At 40.5% G+C, this 23,139-nt stretch overlaps 1 protein-coding gene across 3 annotated transcripts in view; it reads left to right on the top strand.

Moving 5' to 3' along the window:
* The window catches only part of CDK13 (cyclin dependent kinase 13), a 220,760-nt gene that overhangs the window by 29,005 nt on the left and 168,616 nt on the right, over window positions 1-23,139 (top strand). Inside the window, exons 2-3 of one of the 3 annotated variants that reach the window (XM_070727747.1) lie at window positions 11,837-12,439; window positions 14,251-14,418. In XM_070727747.1, the coding sequence (XP_070583848.1) occupies window positions 11,837-12,439; window positions 14,251-14,418 (771 nt within the window). Of the gene's footprint in view, window positions 1-11,833; window positions 12,440-14,250; window positions 14,419-23,139 lie in introns of all 3 variants that reach the window. The other 2 variants (XM_070727746.1, XM_070727748.1) reach the window with 2 other exon arrangements.

The raw sequence follows: 23,139 nt of genomic DNA, 5'->3' as shown, positions 1-23,139 counted from the left end.
CTGGAGGCAGGCAAAGATTTTCCACCACGCCAGATTCGAGTGCCGCCGCCTCAGGCGGCAGCGACAGCAACAACAGCAGCGCGGCGATGAAGCCGGCGAGGGAGCTCCGGAATCGGTTGGCGCTCGCCCGACGCCTTGTCTCTTCACAGACGGGAGTTCGGGGAGCTTTCGGCCGGCAAGGGAGCGCTCGAGGAGACGACGTCTTGCGGCATCGCCTCCCGTCGGGTTTACGACGAAGGGACGCTCAGCAACTTCTTTTTCCTTTCGGCGCCGTAGCCACCCGCAGTCCCCGGAGCCGAAAGTGAGCGCGGGTCCGCTCCCCCCCTCCTCAATCCCGCTCCCGGCCTCCTCCCGCCCGCAGCTGTGGCACCCGTGTTAAGCAGCAGCTTTCGCTGGGTGGCTGCTGCGTATGAATGACTTCGGCACCGAATGGGCGCAGTATCCGGCGTATAAGACGACCCCCCACTTTGGAAAAGATTTTCAGGGGTTAAAAAGTTGTCTTATACGCCGGAAAATACGGTATATGAACAGCTACATTTATTTGTTATATACTGATAATATATTCTATTGCAGGGGTCGACAAAGTTGTTCAGAATCTAGGAGCCAGCCAAAAAATTTAGGAGCCAGAATTTTTTTTAAGCAAACTTGGTTTTTTGCCGAGTCTCCACCTGACATCGCTTTCACCCCCTCCCCCCCGGCGCAGGCCTGGCTCCGCCGAGCCGGCTCTGCTGTACTCCCGTCGGGATCCGAGGGGAGACCGTTAGTCAGAAACCGAAACAGAGAAGAAGGAAAGGGAGACCGGGCCGGGGACGCGGGTGAGGGGGGGAGGGGGGAGGAGGGGTTACTGGTCGGAAGTCACCGCGCACGCGGCCGGAGGAGGAATGAACAAAACCTCACGCCGGGAGGGGAGGGGCTTCCGCTTCTCTCCGAAGGCGGGTGAGCGGCCAAGATCGGAGCGTCTGTGTGCGGTGGGGGGGAGTGAAGGGGTTCGAGTAGGAGGCGGAATGGAGGCAAGGGGGGGAGGGAGAGACGCACGCAAGCGCAGGGGACGCTGGGAAAGCAGCTCGCTCCGAGGTTGATGGGCGGAGCTACGGAAGCCAAGATGTACCATTTCTGGGTGTAAACACAAGGCGGGAAAAATATACTGTATACCAGTGATTTTCAACCTTTTTTGAGCCGCGGCACATTTTTTACATTTACAAAATCCTGGGGCACACCACCAACCAAAATGACACAAATCTAATAAATAAATAAATAATAAATACATACATACATACATACATACATACATACATACATACATACATACATACATAAATAACCCCCTCATATATACAATCCCATGTAACATCCCCTTATAAATACAGTCAATCATCAATCATCCCTCCTGAAATTTATACCACTGTCTCATTTCTGGGTACTTCTCCTGTCTTTCCCCCTTTTCTCTCTCGTGTTTCTCATTTCTCTCTCTTCCTCCCTTTTTCCCTCATTCCTTCTCCCTCTCACTTCTCCTCTTTTTCCATCCCTGTCTCTCTCCCCCCCTTATGTGTGTGTATGTATACACACTCCAACCATTTCCAAAACCAGTTGAGGGCTGGGTTTTTTTTCTCTTTTATCCTTTTCAAAAACAGGTGTGGGCTGGGGGGGTTTTCTTATTATTTGGGTGCTTTTTACCATATGCTTTAAGAATCACCTCTCTCTCTCTTTTGTTTCACTCTCCTCTCATTCTCTGCCTCAATCATTTTCTCATTTCTCCTTTTTTCTCCCCTTTTTGTTCTCATTTCTCTCACTCTCCTTTCCTCTCCCTATCTGTCTTGCTTTCTCTCTCTCTTGCTATCTTTTTCTCTCTCTTGTTCTCTTATTTTCTCTCTCTCTCTTGTTCTTTCTCTCTCTCATGCTTTCTCTCTCTTGTTCTTTCTCTCTCTGTTGCTCTCTCTCTCTTATTTTCTCTCTCTCTCTCTCTTTCCTTTCTCTCATTCCCTCTTTCTCTCTATCCTTTCTATCTCTCACTCTTTCCTTCTCTCCCTCCCTTTCTCTCTCTTTCCATTCCCTCTTTCTCTCTATCCTTTCTATCTCTCACTCTTTCCTTCTCCCCCTCTCTTTCTCTCTCTTTCCTTTCTCTCATTCCCTTTCTCTCTATCCTTTCTATCTCTCACTTTTTCTTTCTCTCCCTCCCTTTCTCTCTCTTTCCTTTCTCTCATTCCATCTTTGTCTCCTGGGGCTGACTGCGCCTGCCCTGCACCCCCCACCGCGGAGGGAAAGCATTTGGCATCGGCACCGCCAACCCCCCCCCTCCACAAGCAGCAAAAGCCTCTGCGACTGAGCCGGAAGGCAAACGGCGCACCCCACCGCTTAGGCTTTTGCTGCTCCTGGGGGGGGAGGATTTTCTCCTCCCCGCCCCCCCGGCAGCCAAACGTCGCTGGTGCAGGAAAGCAGCGTGTTAAAAGGCGCGCTGCTTTCACGGAAAACAAACCCGGCTTTCCTGGCAACGGAGGATGACAAGCAGGATGAAGCGGGGTGGAGCAACGCGAGGCTCAAGCAGGCAGCTTCCGCGCGTTTCTTTCAGCGGAAGAGGAGGAGAGGGAGCGGATCGGGCGGGCGGGGGCTGTGCCTTCTACTGCCGGCGCCTCCCCGCCCCCGCCCCCCCCCCCAGGCAGGCAGGGGAATGGGGACTGCGCGCCCATGGAAAAGGGCACGCAGGGGGGGTATTTTGGGGTGCGCAGGTAGCGGCGGCGGCGGGCAATAGCCGGGGGGCGGCTTCTGCAAGTGGGAGCTCCAGGGCTGAAGCCTCAGCCCTGGAGCTCCCACTTGCAGGAGCCACCTCGCGGCACACCGGTTGAAAAACACTGCTGTATACATACAGTACAGCAGGCAACATTTTCTAGGCGCCAGACAACATTTTCTAGGCGCCACTGGCGACCAGGCGCCTGGGTTTGTCGATCCTTGTTCTATTGATATTTATAATCCTTCTAAACTGCAATATTTTACATACCAGTGTATTAATTGTAAACCTAACTTTTATAAGTATTTTTTATGATTATATGGAATAGAATTTACACTATTTTAGAAAAATAAAATAAAATCATAAAAGAAATGGCTAATTATCAACCCAGAGGTAGTAAAAAACCAACTTTAACAACATCAGGGAATACAGCTTCCCCAGCCTTACAGAGACAAATAGATGAGATGTTAAATTCAGAAAAAGAAAAGGAGGGAACGCTATTAATGCAGAATATAGAATAGAATAGAATAGAATTTTTATTGGCCAAGTGTGATTGGACACACAAGGAATTTGTCTTGGTGCATATGCTCTCAACGTACATAAAATAAAATATACATTTGTCAAGAATCATGTGGTACAACACTTAATGATTGTCATAGGGGTCAAATAAGCAATGAAGAAGCAATATTAATAAAAATCTTAGGATGTACGCAACAAGTTACAGTCATACAGTTAACATGGGAGGAAATGGATGATAGGAATGATGAGAAAAACTAGTAGAATAGAAGTGCAGATTTAGTAAAAAGTCTGACAGTGTTGAGGGAATTATTTGTTTAGTAGAGTGATGGCGTTCGGGGAAAAACTGTTCTTGTGTCTAGTTGTCTTGGTGTGCAGTGCTCTGTAGCGACGTTTTGAGGGTAGGAGTTGAAACAATTTGTGTCCAGGATGTGAGGGGTCAGTAAATATTTTACCCGCCCTCTTTTTGACTCGTGCAGTATACAGGTCCTCAATGGAAGGCAGATTGGCAGCAATTGCTTTTTTTTCTGCAATTCTGATTATCCTCTGAAGTCTGTGTCGGTCCTGTTGGGTTGCAGCACCAAACCAGACAGTTATAGAGGTGCAGATGACAGACTCAATGATTCCTCTGTAGAACTGTATCAGCAGCTCCTTGGGCAGTTTGAGCTTCCTGAGCTGGCGCAGAAAGAACATTCTTTGTTGTGCTTTTTTGATAATGTTTTTGATGTTAGGTGACCATTTTAGGTCTTGAGATATGATAGAACCTAGAAATTTGAAGGTCTCTACTGTTGATACTGTGTTGTCTAGTATTGTGAGAGGTGGAAGGGTGGAAGGGTTTCTCTTAAAGTCTACCACCATTTCTACGGTTTTGAGTGTGTTCAGTTCTAGATTGTTCTGGTCACACCACAAGGATAGTTGTTCAACTTCCCGTCTGTATGCGGATTCATCATTGTCTCGAATGAGTCCGATCACTGTTGTAACATCTGCAAACTTCAGTAGTTTAACACAGTGTTTCCCAACCTTTTTTGAGCCGCGGCACATTATTCATATTTTCAAAATCCTGGGGAACACTGAAGGTGTGTGGGGGGGAGGGGAAGAGGGGCTGCTAAAGAAAAGTTTTGACAAAAAAAAATCTTCCTCCATTTTGCTCTATTTCTCTCTCACTCTTTCTCTTCCTTCCTTCCCTTCTTTCTCTCTCTCCATCTCTCTTTCTTCCTCTCTTTTTTGCTCTCTTTCTCTCTCCCTCCTTCCCTCCCTATGTCTTTCTCCCTTGCTCTCTCTGCCTCTCTTGCTATCTCTCTTTCATTCTCTCTCTTTCTTTCTTTCTCTCTCTCTTTCTGTCTCTCTTGCTATCTCTTTCTCTCTCTCTGTGTCTCTTTCTCTCTTGCTAGCTCTTTCTTTCTCTTTCTCTGTCTCTCTTTCTCTCTCTCTCTCTGTCTCTCTTTCTTTCTCTCTCTCTCCCCCTCTCTCTTTCTCACTTTCTCTCTATCTTGCTCTGTCTGTTGCTCTCTCTCTTTTTCTCTCTCTTCCTTTCTTCTCTGCGGAGACTGGCGAAGGTTTTTCTTATTTTAAATGTTCCGGGTGGCAGGGGCACGCACACACACCCGACATTCCAAATCCTGCCTCAGCTGTGAGAAGAACGCCTGCCCCGCCTGTCCTGCAGCCCTTTCGCTGACAGCCTGGGACAAAAGCGCTCAGTGAAGGGACTGCAAGAGGGACCGGGCGGGCGTTAGCAGCCGGATGAGGAGGATGAGAAGCCGCTGCAGCCACTCCCAATCCCCCCCTTCCCTGGGTGCCTTCCAAAGGCCCCTGGAAAAAGGCAGGAGGTAGCAACGAGGCGCGAGGACAAGCAGGCAGCTTGGTGGAGGGGAAGCGCTGAGGGGCTCTCCTCCTTCCCCACCCCCGCGCTTCTCTCCCGCCCTGGCTTTTGCTTCGCCCGCAGATTTTCCCGCAGTTCCTGCTCTTAGGAATTTGGAAAAGACCCTATGCCAAGCAAACGCTTTTCCTTATAACACACATAAACACCGCAGTCAGAATCTCATTGGCACAAACATGGAAAAATGAACAAACCCCATTGGAGAGTTTAATTATTGACAAAATATATAGATGTGTAGAGATGGATGAAATGACAAACTCAATTAAGGGGACCAAAAGCAAAAAATCCAAACAATTATGGTAGAAATGGCAGGAATGGATTCAAAACAAAGATTGAAAATGTAACAAGACAAAGTACCAGTATACAAAAGAAAGATAACAATTACCTTCAGATGTATGATTTCTCTTTCTATGTATCTCTTTCTACCCTAACAGTAAATTTGACTTACGATACTTATATATGACTGTACATAAAGAAATATATCGAAAAGGTAGTAGAAATGGATTAAGATCTGTTAAACTAGAACAAAATATGTGAGAAATATTTTCTTTTACTCCTTTTTTTCTTTTCTTTTTTTTGGAAAACAATGAAATTATTTTTAAAAAGGATAATATAATATTATGAATTTTGGCATTAATCATTTGTTCTACATAATTAATATGAATAGATTTACTTTTTTAAAGAGTATGGTTTCTCCTTATGCAAGTTAAATATCATGTAGAAGAGTTTAGAATTAATGATTGAGTAATCCCGAATTGTTATTTACTGATCTATTGAGATAGTAATAATTTTAACTTATGAAATATGTTTTAAATGGAAAATATGAATATTTATCATTTGAAAGTTTGATTTAAGCAATTGTTTTGAAATAATATATGAAATCCCAATTGTTAAAAAAATTATAATGATATTGTAAGGAAGATTAAGATAACATGTTTAATTACATTCTTAAAGGTATTTTAAGAGTTTGTTTGGTTATGATAAAAGAAGGAATTTAAAAAAAGAGAGATTTAGGAAGGGGAGAAAGAAAGGTGCAGGGGAAAAAAAACTTTTTGGAAGGAAAAGTTACATCATCATAATAATAATAATAATAATAATAACAACAACAACAACAACAACAACATAGTTGGAAGGGACCTTGGAGATCTTCTAGTCCAAACCTCTGCTTAGGCAGAAACACTACACTACTTCAGACAAATGGGTATCCAACATCTTCTTAAAAACTTCCAGTCTTGGAGCATTCACAACTTCTGGTGGCAGGCTGTTCCACAGATTCATTGTTCTGTCAGGAATTTTCTCCTTAGTTCTAAGTTGCTTCTCTCTGTTTAGTTTCCACCCATTGCTTCTTGTTCTGCCCTCAGGTGCTTTGGAGAATAGGTTGAGTCTCTCTTCTTTGTAGCAAACCCTGAGATATTGGAAGAATGCTATCTCCCCTGGTCCTTTTTTTCCATTAAAGTAGATATACCTAGTTTTTGCAACCGTTCTTCATATGTTTTTTTATTCTCCTACCAAAACAATTTTAAGAAACTACAGTAGAAGAACATTCCATTTTTATAAGTTACCAGTAGCCACTGCATTTTCCACCCTAGGCTTATACTCAAGTCAATAGGTTTTCCTAGTTTTTGTGGCAAAAGTAGGTGCCTCGGCTTATAATCGGGTCGACTTATACTTGAGCATATACAGTAGTTGTTTATTTCTCATAGCTTTTCCTTTTTAGACCTGCTGCTTCCTTCCACTCCTAGATCATATCCTCAATGTCTATTTTTCTTATTCCTTCATTTATCATAACCAAAAACCTCTACTCGGCCTTTAGACATATAATCAAGCATATAGTGGTACCTCGGTTCTCGACCACATTCCGTTCCAGAAGTGTGGTTGAGAACCGATTTGGTTGAGAACCGAATTAATTTATCCCATAGGAAATAATGGAAATGGATTTAATTGGTTCCCAGCCCATTGACTTGCTGGGAACCAATTAAATCTACAGTATTTCCTCTATTTCCTATGGGATAAGGATCTGAGGGGACGGGGTGAGAGGGAATGGGAGTCGGAATCCCGACACGCCCCTCCTGGCCGCCCTCTTAACAGCCTCCCAGTCTCTACCTTGTAACTGCTCCAAGCTCAGTTCGGTACCTCCAGGCAGCTGCACCAACTTTTTCCTTCCCGGCGGCGGCGGCTTACCTTCATCACATGATGTTCCTGACGCTGCTCCTCCTCGTAGGGAAGCCGCCGAAGCCGCCGCCGCCGGGAAGGAAAAAGTTGGTGCAGTTGCCTGGAGGTACCGAACTGAACCGCTGAGGAAAGGAGCCCCCCGAAGCTGCCGGTATTGCAGCCAGCCCTACCCTTCCTGCAGCTTGGAGCAGTTACAAGGTAGAGACTGGGAGGCTGTTAAGAGGGCGGCCAGGAGAGGTGTGTCGGGATTCCGACTCCCATTCCCTCTGACCTCGTCCCCTCAGATCTTACATTTCGGATAGTAAACAAAATTTTCTGTTCAGTATCCGAATTTTTGTTTGGATACTGAAGCAAATTTTTGCAGAAAATTTTGTTTGAAATCCAAAATGTATGAAAACCGAGGCGTTTGAGAACCGAGGTACCACTGTATATTGTATTCATTTTCATTATAAATATCAGATTTTCTTAATAATCAGGAATTTATGTATTATTATTACAAAACAATTAATTAGTTCAAACTTTCCTATAGTAAATCTTCAGATTTTCCATTTAAACATTATCTCATAGATTAAAATCATCATTCCAATCCAGAAGTAGGCCAAGTTGGCTCTTCTATGACTTGTGGACTTCAACTTCCAGAATTCCTCAGCCAATCATGCTAACTCAAGAATTCTGGGAGTTGAAGTCTACATGTCATGGAAGAACCAACTTTGCCTACCTCTGTTCCAAACCAATTGATTAATTTAGATTTTCGTATGGTAAATCTTCAGTTTTTTCATCTAAACATTATCTCATAAGTTAGTATCATTGCTAACTCAATAAATATCAAATCAAGAATTACTCCACCCTTAATCATGTAATCTTTCCTCTATAAAATCATATTCATCTTGCACAATCTCTCTCTCAAAAAAATATCCGTATTAATTAAATCAGATCATTAGTATCAAAATTCATACTCTTATCATATTATCATAACCATTATATCATTATTAAATCTATTAAACAGCACATAGGATATATTTGGTTATTTCAAAAAGAACTTTTACATTTAAACAACTCTCTCTCATAGAGCTAACTGGTAAAATACAAGTAGTTATTTAGAAGAGGCAGAGAAAGAGCATTCAGTAGGAAAGTCTCTTATTGGAGTGACTAAATGTTTTCTCCAGGATTATGTTCTCAACTTATTCTTTTAGATTTTCCAAAAACTTACCTTTTATTGTTGTAACTGAGTCTATTCATTTGGCTTCTAATCATCCTGTTTTTCCTTCCTTTTTCCCCCTCATACTGTGTAAAAAATATTTAATTTAAGCCTGTCTAAGTAATGTAACTGCAGGGGGAAAAGTTATACAGTAGATGAAATAAAGAACACCGCTTGTGAGTTGAAAGTAAAAGTAACTGTCTAAGGCAGCGGTCCCCAAACTATGGCCCGCGGGACAGATGCGGCCCGCTGAGGCCATTTATCCGGCCCGTGGCAGCGCGCGAGATTTTACCGATCGATATAATAAGCTCCCGAATCTCCTGTCCACTCACCGTGGTCAGCTGCTGAGCGAGGAGGAGGTGGAGAGCCAAGGGGCGGGGAGGAAAGCGGGCCTGCAATCGGCCCCTTCCTTTGCCACCATTAGGGAGAGAAACTGTTAGGGAGAGATAGAGAGGGAGAGAGAAAGGAAGAGGAGAGATAGAAAGGGAGAGAGAAAGAGAGAAAGAAAGAGAACACGGTTATTAAGTGAGTTCGGTATCATCTGCGCGGCTGTGTGGCCGCTCAGCTTAGAGAGAACAGTGATCCAAAGCCTCGCCTTGTCCAGGCACCAGCACATCACATCCACTGCTTCACTGCTACAGTTCGGTGTTATCAGTATATTGTTCAAACCTCGCCCGTGTCATCGGATCATCTCACCCAGTGGGCAATGTTCCCTCTATTTTTTTTTTCAGTGTGGGCGGTAAAGTATAATGTCTGAGCAGCACATTTTCATGCCTGGGCGTGGATCGGTTAGAAACCAAAGGGGGTCACATGACCTCAGGACACACAGCAATGGTCATAAATATGAAATGGCAGCCAAGTTTTGATCCTGCGATCATCGGGCTGCTGCGAAGGTCCTAAGTGTGAAAAATAACTTTTTTCAGGGCCGTTGCAACTTTGAACGGTCAGTAAATGAACCGTTGTAAGTTAAGGACAACCTGCCTTTCCCCTAGATGTTTTCTGTGCAGCTTCAAAATGGTCTGCTGATCTGCTTCTAAAAGAGTACACTGATCAGACAGATAATTCTCGACTTCTGTTCTGAACCCAATGGAGGCCAACGTTTCTATCTCCTGAGTAACACGGTTATTAAGTGAGTTCTGCTTCACTTTACCACCTTTCTTGCCATAATCGTTAAGTGAATCCCTGCAGCTGCTTGTCATAAGATCCCAAAAGATGTTCACATAACCTTGGGACATTGCCACCATCATAACTACGTTGTCAAGTGTCCAAAGTTTGATCCAATAACCTCTTTATTTTTCTAACAAAGTCCTTCCTTCCTAGAAGTAAGAATAGAAAGAATAAAATAGAAAAGGGGATTAAAAGGGGATACAAAAAAGAAAGAAAGAAAAGGGTTCGGTTCAAAGTTCTGCTCAGATTAAAGAAATTGGAGTTTGAGAAGGGTTGATTAAGCTTGGGGTATTGTTTTGTTTGCTCTTTTTAAAACTTTAATTACTTTTTCTATTTATATATATGAATTTAGGAATTGCTGATCTGTTTTAATAAAGTTAGAAGTATTGATTACAGTAAGATGTGTAGTGTGTGATACTGATTTGGATTATTGCATAAATGGAATTGAATTTAGAATTGTTGGGGAGATTAATGATGTTAATTATTTTTAATTGATTGAAAATAGAGAATATTTAGAATTTCCCCCCTTTTTTCTTTTCTCAAATTGACTAAAATTTACGATTAGTAATTAAGTAAGAAATGTAGATATGTATTAATTGGCTAAATGTTAGATGGGCTGAAATAATTTTTAAATTTGAGATTAGGTAAATGTACTATTTAGAGGGAGTGAAGAAGTCTGAAATGCCATTGGTGCAGTGACAGTGGCGGCTCCTCTCGGACCAGGCCCCACCAGCGGTTGCCACTTTCCGCACAACTCCAGCCTTCTCCCGCCACGGCCGGCGCTGCCACCTTGCTGCTGATACAGGCGGCGGGGACCGCCCTGTCCCCCTTCAGGGCCTCTTTGACAGCCCTTCCCAGCAGAGGCGCCACGTCTGCCTTCCCAACAGTTGCCGCCACCAGCGCACAGGTCTGATCACCCGAAGCCTGGCGTTGATGCTGGTGAGCAGGCTTTGGACTCGGCATCAGCAGCTGCCACGGGGCCGTTGTTGTTGCTGTTGCGGCCAGCAAAGCTGCTTTCCCAGGAGAAGCGGAGAGAGAGAGAAGTGGAGGTGTGCTCGTCTTGTGCCGCAGGGGGGGAGGCGGTGGAGGTCAGGGGTTTGCAAGCAGCCACCTCCCTCCCACACACACTTAGCCATGGCACACTTAGCTGTGACTTTCAGTGGAGTTTTTAAATCACCAATTTCCTGAATCTCCCGTCCACACACCGCGGAGGAGGAGGTGGGGAGGAGGTGGAGAGGCAAGAGGCGGGGAGGAAAGCAGGCCTGCAATTGGCCCCTTTCTTTCTCGCCTTTAGGGAGAGGAACTGTTGCTGCTCTGCCATAGGGCAGCAGCAGTTTCTCTCCCTAAAGGCGGCAAAGAAAGGAGCAAATTGCAGACCCGCTTTCCTCCCTGCCTCTTGCCTCTCCACCTCCTCTTCGCTCAGCAGTTGACTGCGGTGAGTGGACAGGAGATTCAGGAGCTTATTATATCTATCGGTAAAATCTTGTGTGCTGCCGTGGGCCGGTTAAAAGACCTCTGCGGGCCATAGTTTGGGGACCACTGCTCTAGATGTCTGTTTTGGCATTTTATCTCTTGGAGCTCCTCATTGAATCAGTGAGCTTTCCTGGATTCACAGCCATGGAGAGATCGCAAAGGTGCTAAATGATGCAGTGTCCCAGATGCCGCCTTATTTAATCTTAAATTTAAATTTAATTTTAAACCTGGTTATTTTAAAATAAGCAAACTATATTTGCAATTTAAATAGAGGACTGAATATTTTAAAAAATCATTACAGAATATTTGTATAGATATATCAAAAAATTACAGCTATTATTGTAAAAGGCTTTTGATATTTTAATGATTAGGATTACATTTTTAAATTTGTTTGTTTTCTAAATTAGAAATTAAATCTTTCAATAACAAATAATTTCAAAGCTTATTTCAATTTTTTGGATGAAACATTAGCTTTGTGTGATATTTTGAATTAATAATTCAAATTTATACACTTAAAATTTGCTGGAAGTATTCCTAAATATAAAAACACATTTATAATTTTTCAGGTAACAGTGACTTTGTGCTGTGATTGAAGGTTTTTTTTTAAAAGCCAGTAACCAGTAAACATGTTAATAGAGTGGCTATAAAAGTGCTCATTGTTATTTAAAAATATAACAATATTTAATCATAAAAACGTTATTTTTATAAGCAGAAAATCAACAAAATCAAGAAGCAGAAGTCCTTACTCATCAAGACATTCAAGATCTCGTAGTAGACACAGATTGTCAAGATCCAGAAGTCGGCAGTCCAGTATTTCTCCCAGTACTCTGACTCTAAAAAGCAGCTTGGGAGCTGAACTGAACAAGAACAAAAAAGCCAGGGCAGCAGAGGCAGCTAAAGCCAATGCAAAAGTTTCAAACAACTCTACACCTACTAAGGGAACTGATATAGGAATTGCTGTACAAGTGAATAATGTAAAGGAAGGAAAAAAGATAAAAATAGAAAATATATCTTCCCCTTCAAATAGTTCAACCTTGGAAAATGATAAGACAAAAACAAAAGTTTCTGTTCCGGAAATTAAAATGGAAAACAATGTGATTATAGAGAAAGTGGCTAAACAACATGTTTTCGCAGCAAAAGAAAATAAATTAACTCTTGTGAAATCAACAACACAACCTGTTGTAGTAAAAGAGAAGAATAAGCCTCATATAGCTGCAGCATGTAAGGAGAAAGACTGCAGTGTTGCACCAGTCACTTCCACTCTGCCACCCTTACCTTTTCCTCCTCTGCTGCCTGAAGATAAAGATACAGATTGGTGAGTTATGAAATATAATTTTGATGACGTAATGTCAACCTGCAAATGCTAGACAGATTTAATGAAGTGTACTTTTTGTTATTTTAACATTAATTTCTAATCTTACACATACCGTATTTTGAGAGGTATAAGACACACCCTTTTTCTCCCTAAAAGAGGCTGAAAATTCAGGTGCGTCGTATACTCTGAATGCAGCTTTTTTCCTAGTTTTTTCCCCCAGCCCTAACTAGCTTCTAACAATCTTACCAGTTCTTATCTTGCAGGTTCTTTCATTGTTACTGTTTGCAAAGAATGTTTTCCAAATTCTAAGTCTTTGCAGAGTTTTTTTCATTACTCTAACTTCCTCCAAATGTTTCTTTCCAGTCCTAATCAGGTGCTAACAATGTTCCCAGCTCTTATCGTCTTGCAAGGTCTTTCATTATTCTCTGCTAAGAATGTTTTCCAAGCCCTAAGACTTTGCAGGGTTTTTTTTTCAATGCTCTAACTTGGTTTTTTTAAAACCCTAACAAGGGAATAAAATAATGTGCTTTTCCCTATTTTCCTCCCCCAAAACTAAGGTGCGTCTTATACTCCGGTGCATCTTATACAGTGATACCTTGTCTTACGAACTTAATTGGTTCAGGGACGAGGTTCGTAAGGTGAAAAGTTCGTAAGACAAAACAATATTTCCAATAGGAATCAATGGAAAAGCGATTAATGCGTGCAAGCCCAAAACTCACCCCTTTTGCCAGCCGAAGCGCCTGTTTTTGCGTTGCTGGGATTCCCCTGAGGCTCCCCTCCATGGGAAAACCCCACCTCCGGACTTCCGTGTTTTTGCGATGCTGCAGGAGAATCCCAGCAGGGGAATCCCAGCAGCGCAAAAACGGGCACTTTGCTGGCAACGGAAGTCCGGAGGTGGGGTTTCCCAGTGAGGGGAGCCTCAGCAAAATCGCAGCATCGCAAAAACACGGAAGCCCAGAGGTGGTGTTTCCCATGGAGGGGAGCCTCAGGGGAATCCCTCCAGTGTGAAAACGGGCGCTTCACTGGCAACAGAAGTCTGGAGATGGGGCTTCCCAGCGGCGGCAGCTTGGGTTCATAAGGTGGAAATAGTTTGGAGGAAGAGGCAAAAAAATCTTAAAACCCAGTATCTCGAAAAGTTTGTATAACGAGAGGTTCGTAAGAGGAAGTATCACTGTACTCTGAAAAATATGGTATTTTAAAAAGTGTTTGTAGCCACAACCTTCACTAGTCCATTTTGACGGATACTTAGTAATGTATATAAAGTACATGGATTAGCTCTGATGTTCTCTGTTTAGCAAACCTGGAAAACAGGAAAATCAGGGTATTATCATGGAAATCGGCAGTTTGGGAAATACAGTATCAGGGAATTATCAGGGAATTCGTGAAAAAAATGCCAATAATCAGGGAAAAACAAACTATTAAAATGTTTAAAAGTCAGAGAAAAATCATGTTAAAAAACCCAACAAAACAGATTGCACTGCCTAGCAGAGTCAAGCAAAATTTAGCATAACTGTGGCAACAACTTGCTTCCTCAGCTACCAATATTTCTCCATGGTTTAGCCATTTGGTATGACATCATCTATGACTGCGTGTTAACTAGATCGCAAGTTACAGGGAAATGTCAGGGAAATATCAAGGGAATTTCAAAATTCTTTCCCCTTGGACACCCTGATTTTACCAAATGTCTAGATTTTAGCTTTTTCCCTTATGTTTACGTAACTATGATATTGGAACAATGGATTAGACCTGATGCTTTTTTTAATTATAAATTTGTCATTTATGCTGACAGAAATATTTTTATTTTTCTATAGTTTTCAAGATAATATTTCAGTAAAAGCAGTGAAAAAAGAAGTAGAGAAGAAATTACGCCATTTGCTTGCTGACTTGCCCTTGCCACCTGAGTTTCCTGGAGGAGATGATATAGCTCAAAGCCCTGAAGAGAAAAAGATGCTAGTACAATTACATAAAAAGAGACCAAAGTATGTGCATTTATTTTTTATATAGATCATAAATATAAAATACAAAAATCATTTAAAATCCTTCTTTAATCATTGGGTATTACGGAAATTGATAACTGATATTACTGTAGAATTCTATTGTAAGGTTGATTTTAGTATTTTGTACATGAACAAATAGAAGAATTAGATTTTAAATTATTAATGGGGACATAAATTAGTATGTTCTTTTTTTGTCATATTTTTTATTTTTTTCTCCAACACAAAGTTAAAAAACTACATAATTTCCAACACAAAATCTATCTTATTGTCAAACATATACAATTTTTTTCTTTTTACTTTGTAATCATTCAGTGGAGGCTTTTATATCTCTTTCTTTCACAAAGTAACTGTAAAAACATATCATATCTTGTATATCCGAAAACCTCTCACATTATAGCTTTTCTCTATCTAATATTAAAACTTTACAATAACCTTTACATTAATCGCTGGTCATCAAATTCACTCAATCTGTTAAACTCATTATTTCAAAAATCCATTTTCTTATAATCTTTTAAGCCAAGTAAATTATATATAAAATAATTTTCATATTGCAGCAAAAAGAACTAATAAACCATAATTCTATATATCTAATAAAATAATTATTCCAATAAGAAAGTATATTATATTTTATAATAAAGTAAATTATATATAAAGTAAATTTGAATATCACAACTAAAAAAAGCTAAGTAACTTTTTTTTAGTTTGAATATATTTATACTAAATTATTCCAATAATATTTTTGTGTGTGTGTTATATCAATACTTATTGCTACCACCATTACTCATCTTTTCCATCTGGGTTATAATATTTAAAACTCAATCTTCTTGTCTCAGTATTGTCGACAGTATCTTGTTATTAAAAACATCAAAACATCAGTAAGTGTTAACTCTCCATCCATTCATAAAATTTTCCCCAAATTCTGTAATAATCAGAATCTTGTTTATCTTTAAGTTTTAAAGTCACTCTATTCATCTCTGCACAATCCATAATTTTCTTTAAAACTTCCCTTTCAGTTGGTATTCTATTCAATTTCCAATTTTGTGCATAGGGAATTCTCGCAGCCTTATAATTAAGCATATTTCTTCTTTTTTAAAACCTTCCGGTAAAATAACCAGAAGGTATATTTCTGGTTTCAATTCAATAGGCTTTTTCAGAATCTTCTATATCCAGTGTTGAATCCGTATCCAATATTTTCGAGCCAGGTAAATCAGCACATCGACAAACCTTTGAACATCTTAGCTAAGTTCTCTGGTGACATATACCATCTATAAGACATCTTATATATATATTTTCTTTAAATGCAGTTGACACTTGTCATTTTATAATTCCGCTCCCATAATTGCTGCCAACTATCTATAGCGATTGTATAGCCTATATTTCTCATCCATTTATCCCAGGCATGTTTAAATTCAGTTACTGTGGATTTACCCACCACGTCTGCTGGAAATTTGTTCCAAGGATCTACTACTCTTTCAGTAAAATAATATTTTCTCATGTTGCCTTTGATCTTTCCCCCAACTAAGTTCAGATTGTGTCCCCTTGTTCTTGTGTTCACTTTCCTATTAAAAACGCTTCCCTCCTGAACCTTATTTAACCCTTTAACATATTTAAATGTTTCGATCATGTCCCCCCTTTCCCTTCTGTCCTCCAGACTATACAGATTGAGTTCATTAAGTCTTTCCTGATACGTTTTATACTTAAGATCTTCCACCATTCTTGTAGCCTTCTTTGGACCCGTTCAATTTTGTCAATATCTTTTTGTAGGTGAGGTCTCCAGAACTGAACACAGTACTCCAAATGTGGTCTCACCAGCGCTCTATATAAGGGGATCACAATCTCCCTCTTCCTGCTTGTTATACCTTTAGCTATGCAGCCAAGCATCCTACTTGCTTTTCCTACCGCCCGACCACACTGCTCACCCATTTTGAGACTGTCAGAAATCACTACCCCTAAATCCTTCTCTTCTGAAGTTTTTGCTAACACAGAACTGCCAATGCAATACTCAGATTAAGGATTCTTTTTCCCCAAGTGCATTTGGAAACATTAAACTGCAGTTTCCATTGCTTTGACCATTTATCTAGTAAAACTAAATCATTTACCATATTACAGACCCCTCCAGGAATATCAACCCTATTGCACACTTTAGAGTCATCGGCAAATAGGCAAACCTTCCCTATCAGACCTTCCCCTATGTCACTCACAAACATATTAAAAAGAATAGGACGCAGAACAGACCCTTGTGGCACACCGCTTGTAACCCGTCTCTGCTCAGAATACTCGCCACTAACAATAACTCCCTGATGGCTATGCTTCAGCCAGCTTGAAATCCACTGAACTATCCAGGGATTAAGTCCAATCTTCACTAATTTATCAGCTCTTTATGTGGAACCGTATCAAAGGCTTTGCTGAAGTCCAGATAGGCAATATCCACGGCACCACCTTGATCCAACACCTTGGTGACATAGTCAAAGAAATCAATGAGATTAGTCTGACATGATTTGCCTTCAGTAAAGCCATGCTGATTTGGGTCCAATAAGTTATTGTTTTTAAGGTGCTGATTTATCCTCTTTTTGAGTAGAGTCTCCATCATTTTAACTATAACTGATGTCAAGCTAACTGGCCTGAAGTTACCAGCTTCCTCTCTACTGCCCTTCTTGTGGATAGGCACAACACTAGCCATTCTCCAATCCTCAGGAACATCTCCTGTTAACAGGGATTGGTTAAACAAATCAGTCGGGGGTAGCAATGACAGATCTGAGTTCTTTAAGAACTCTGGGGTAGATGCCATCTGGACCCAATGCCTTATTTATCTTTAATCGTTCAAGTTCTTCTAAGACATCGGCTTCTAAGATCACTGGAGCTGAAACTACAGCTGGAAGCAATGCTATATCCCTCTATAGTATTATTTTGTAAGGTGTCTTTTGAGAAAACTGAACAGAAGTAGCTATTGAAATGGTCAGCGATCTCCTTATTCCCATCAATGCATGTATTATTCCCGGTACTAAGCTTTGTGACGCTGCAGTTTTTCTTCTTCCTATCACTAATATATCTGAAGAAGGTTTTATCCCCCTTCTTTACAGATTTTGCAATTTCTTCCTCTTTTGAGGCTTTAGCAGCATATATTATCTGTTTCGCCTCCTTCTGTCTCATTTTATACACCTCTCTATCAATTATACTTCCAGACTCTTTATACCTCCTATAGGCAGCCTTTTTTTCATTGACTATAGCCCTTACATCATTGCTAAACCATAGCGGTTTCTTCTTCCTTTTACCTTTAGTTATTTGCTTTACATAAAGTCTTGTGGCTTTTAAGATGGCCTTTTTTAATACAGTCCACTGGGTGCTCGCTCCTGCCATTTTATCCCTCCCCTTTAATTCATTATTTAAATATTCCCCCATTGCATTAAAATTTGTTTTTTTGAAATCCAATACTTTGGTTGCAGTATGGGATTGCTCACAATCAGTTTTTACATCAAACCACAAACATAGATGGTCACTGCAACCTAAATTTTCTCCCACCTTGACCTCTGAAACCCAATTCCCATTCGTAAAAACTAAATCTAGAATATTCTCCCCGGTAGGTGGTGTCTTAACTAGCTGTGCCAGAGCTGCTCCTGTAAAGGCCTCTACTATATTCTTACTTTTGCATGTAAGGGCACTTGGGATATTCCAGTCAACATCAGGCATGTTGAAATCACCCATAACCACAATATCTCCCTTTACTGCCATTAGGGTAATTTCATCCACCATCTTGTTGTCATGTTCCTCAGATTGCCCTGGAGGCCTATAGATCACCCCAATTCTAATGACAGAACCATCTTTATTTTGCATGCAAATCCAGAGGGTCTCCAGATCTGTACATGTATTTTGAATTAGTATTGTTTTTAGACTTTCTTTAACATAAATGGCTACTCCACCTCCCCTTCTCTCTATTCTATCCTTCCTATACAGTGTATATCCTGGTATGGATATTTTCCGTTCATTAGAATCCTTTTATCATTTTATCATTGTATCCTTCACCTCTTCAAAATCTAATGCAATAGATAAGAAGTAATTATAATTTTTTTAAATCGAAGTGTCCTCTTGACCAAATATAATCTGATGTAGCTCAGTTTTTTAATAAATTAATACCTTCTAGTTTAAGATCTTTATCTGCCCTTGATTGCAACTGAAGATATATAAACCAGTTTATTTTTATGCCTTGCCTTTCTATCTCTTGAAACGACTGCAATTTCAGCGACTGTGTCAATATATCTTTATACCTTAAGATATTAGATCAATCTAATCTGTTGGGGTGAAGAAAAACTTCTATTGTTGAAATCCAAAATGGAACTTTTGAATAACATTTCTCCTTTTTCCCAAATTGCCAATAATGAATTCCTTATAATATGTCTCTGAAAGTAGCTATGTATTTTTTTTTCTCATACCACATAAACGCGTGCCATCCAATCTGCAAGTCATGTCCTTCTAAAATTAAGTTTTTTTATTTCTAAGTAAAATCCAGTCTTTTATCCATGTCATTGCTGCCGCTTGATAATAAAGCTCCTAATTTCGGAGTCCAAATCCACCTCTTTCTCTAACATCTTGTAGATTCTTTAGATTAATCCCTGGTCTCTTCCCTTGCCAAATAAATTTAGAAGTCATTTTATATACTTACCGTATTTTTCGCTCTATAAGACGCACCTGCTGATAAGACGCACCTAGATTTTAGAGGAGGAAAATAGAAAAAAAATATTTTGAGCCAAAAAGGGGAGAGGAAGAGAGGAAGGAGTGAAAGAAGGGAGTGAGGGAGGAAAGAAGGGAGGAAGGAAAAGGAAAGCAAGAAATGGAGGGAGGAAAGGAAGGAAAGAAAGAAAGGAAGAAAGAAAGAAAGAAAGAAAGAGGGAAGGAACAGGAACAGAGGAAGGAAGCAAGGAAACTTATGAAAGGGGAGAGTAAGAGAGGAAGGACTGAAGGGAGGGAGGGAGGGAAGAAGGTAGGAAGGAGAAAGAAAAGAAGAAATAGAGGAAGGGAAGGTAAAAGAGAGAAAGAAAAAGAGCAAGAAAGAAAGCAAGAAAGAGAGAAAGAAAATGAAAGAGAAATAAAAATAGAGAGGGGGAATGAAAGAAATGGAAGGAGGGAAGGAAGGAGAGAAAGCAAGAGAAAGAAAGAAAGCAAGAGAAAGAAAAAAGAATGAAAGCAAGAGAGCAAGAGAGAAAAAGAAAGAAAGAAAGAAAGAAAGGCAACTTCAAAGAAAGGCTCACTGAGCATCTCTCACTCTCTCTCTTTCTATCCCTCTTTCTTTCTTTCTCTTCCTTTTTCTCTCTCCTCTTCCTTTATCTCCTCTCTCTCCCTCCCTCTCTTTCTCTCCCCCCTCTCTCCCCCTTTCCCTCTCTCTTTCTCTCTCTCCCTCTCTTGCTATCTCTCCCCCTCTCCCTCTCTCTTTCTCTCCCCCCTTTCCCTCTCTCTTTCTCTCTCTCCCTCTCTTGCTAGCTCTCCCCCCTCTCCCACTCTCTTTCTCCCTCTCCCTCTCTCTCCCCCTCTCTCTTTCTCTCTCTCCCCCCCCTTTCTCTCCCTCTCTCTTTCTCACTATCTTGCTGTCTGTTGCTCTCACTCACTCTCGTTCTCCGTTCTTCTTAGCGGTGACGCGCGCACGCCCTGCCCGCCTCACCTTTGCCGAGAGCTCTCAGCAAGGGGGTTGTAGGAGAGGCGGGGCCGGTGGCAAAGGTGATATTCAATGTCGGGGGCGCACAGGCGGTTGCAGGCGCTCCCTATCTCCCTGCTAGCCCACTCGGAATATTCAAAATAAGAAAAACCTTCGCCGGCAAAGGCTTTTCTTATTTTGAATATTCCGAGTGGGCTAGCAGGGAGATAGGGAACGCGCCAACCGCCCGTGCGCCCCCGACATTGAATATCGCCTTCGCCGGCCTCCGCTGACAAAAGCCTTTGCCGGCATTTCCTCTCGGCGCAGCGGCGGGCGGAGAGAAGGAAGGGGGGGCAGCGGCGTCCCTCCTGGCCTTGGTGGGCCGCCCGACCCTCCCCACCTCCTGCAAACGCGGCGGGGGGAGAGCGAGGAGCCAGTTCCGGCGGGCGCGGGGCTTGGCTGGCTGGCTGGCGTGGGGAGTGCCGCTGGTGGTGAGGAGGGAGACCCTCCTCCGGGAGGGAGGGGGCCAGGCAGCAGCTAGCCAGCCAGCCGGCGGGATGGCGCTTCGGAGTTCGCAGCCTCCCCCCCCCACCCTGCCTGCATCTTCGCTCCATAAGACGAGGCTGATTTTTCTTCCTACTTTGGGAGGAAAAAAACTGCGTCTTATGGAGCGAAAAATACGGTAATTGGAAAAGGATTTATCAATTTTAATAGGAATTGTAGAGAATATGAACAATAATCTTGGCAAAATATTCATCTTAATTAAAGCAATTCTGCCCATCAGAGATAACTGAAGACTTTTCCATTTTTCCAAATCCATCTCAAACTGTTTTTTAAGTTTTACATAATTACCTTCTTTAAGTGATGAACACCTCGCTATTAACTGAATTCCCAAATATTTTACTTCTTTTACAATCTGAACATCTAACTGTCTTTTTAACTGTGTTTTCTGTTTTTCAGTCATATTCTTTGTAATCAATTTAGTTTTTATTCATTTTAAGTACTGCTACTTGTCCATATCTTTCAATTTGTAATAAAAGCTTCAATCCTGATATTAGTGGCTTCTCAAGTATAAATACCAAATCATCTGCAAAAGCTTGTAATTTGTATTCTTGATTCCTTATGTGTAGACCTGTAATTTCGTGATCCTGTCGAATATTTCTATTTAAAATTTCCAAAGTCAGAATAAATAACAACAGAGATAAAGGACATCCTTGCCACATACCCTTTGTAATTTCCACCTTTTGAGTCAATTCTCCATTAATCAATATCTTAGCCAATTGATTTTTTATATATTGCTTCAATAACATGAAAAATCTTGTACCAAAGTTCATATATTGTAGTTATCTATTCAAATATTGCCAATTTAGATTATCAAATGCCTTCTAAGCAGCTAAAAATGTTGATGTCATTTGCTTCTCAGGATGCTGTTCATAGTATTCAATACTATTTAAAATTATCCGCATATTATCTTTTATTTGTCTTATAGGAAGAAACCCATTTTGATCTATATGAATAAATTCATTGAGAATTTTTTTCAGTTTGTTTGCTATTATAGATACCAATATTTTATAATCAACATTTAAAAGTGAAATAGGTCTATAATTTTCCACTTTCAGAATATCTACCCCTTTTTTAGTATCGGAAATAAAAGCTTCTGTCCATGAGTCTGGTATCTTAGCTTCAGTCAAAACTTCATGAAATATATTCAGCATTAAAAATCCAAATACTTCCTCGAACGTTTTAGACACTTCGGCTCGTAAGCCATCAGGCCCCGGGGCCTTTTCATTTTTTTGTTTTTTAATAACCTCTGATAACTCCATCATTGTTATTCTACCATAAAGACTTTCCCTGAAAGTTTCTGGAATTTTTGGTAAATTTGCTTTCTCCAAATAGTCACAAATTTATTTATCATCTACTACTTCCTGTTTATATAAATCCATATAATAGTTCTAGACGATTTGTCTCTTATCCTCTTTTTTATATTGCAAATCTCCTTTGTCATTTTGTAGTTGTTTTATCCATTTTTCCTCTGTATCTTTTCGTATTTTGTATGCCAACTATCTTTCAGGTTTATTAGCCTGTTTTGTTTTGCTGACTTCATCTTCCTAACGACTTCTTCATCCTCTGATAGATTTAATTTATGTTTGGTTAGATCCAACATGTCTTGAATTTTTACATCAGCTGTATTCAACTGCAATTATTGTTCCAATTTTTTATATTTCAGTTCAAGCTCTTTTTTGCAGATAGTTTTCAGTCTAATCCTCTTATTCATATATGAAGAGACCAAGCCTCTAAAGTAAGCTATAGATGTGTCCCAAAGTATTTGCAAGGAAGTGTGTTCTCTTTTATTTTCTTGAAAGGAAAAAAGGCATTTCTTTTTTTACATATAGTTCAAAGTCTTTCTCTAATAATATTTCCCGTCTTAATGTCCATCTAAATTTTCTACTTTTCCCTTTCCATTGCATCCCTATAGGATTATGATCTGCCCAGACATTAGTTTCAATGTCAACTTTTTGAATTTGATGAGTAGGTCTAGAGTAGTCCAGACCATATCAATTCTAGTCCAAGAAGCATGTCTCGCCGAGTAGAAAGTATACTGTTTCTCGTTCAAGTGTCTATCTTCAAACGTCCACCAAACTCCATTCATGAGCCATATTAAAAAATGATTTAGGCAAAGTCTTCTTCTTTTGTCTATTTCCTTTATTAGTCTTATAGTCCAAGTCAGGTTTTACTATCGCATTCAAATTCCCCAATATGCAAAAATTCTCATAGTTTAATTCATTAATTTTCTTGTGTAATTTTACATAAAAAGGTTCTTGATTATCATTTGGAGCATATTAGCAATCAGTAATTTTTTTTGCAAATTTTATTTGATTTCCACCATCAATATTCTTCCTTCTTTGTCTGAATAAATATGCTTAGAGTCAATTTTCTTCTGTATATAGAGGGCGACTCCTCTTTTAGCTTGATGAATCAGTGAAGTATAAAGCTCTCCAAAATACTTATTTTCTAAAAATTGCTTATGTTTGTTTTTAATATGAACTTCCTGGAGACAAATTATATCCAGATTCAATTTT

This window comes from Erythrolamprus reginae, chromosome Z (genome assembly GCF_031021105.1).
Source record: "Erythrolamprus reginae isolate rEryReg1 chromosome Z, rEryReg1.hap1, whole genome shotgun sequence".
Taxonomy (NCBI): domain Eukaryota; kingdom Metazoa; phylum Chordata; class Lepidosauria; order Squamata; family Dipsadidae; genus Erythrolamprus; species Erythrolamprus reginae.
Note: the sequence above shows the minus strand (reverse complement) of the source record. Positions and strands in the feature narration are given on the sequence as shown.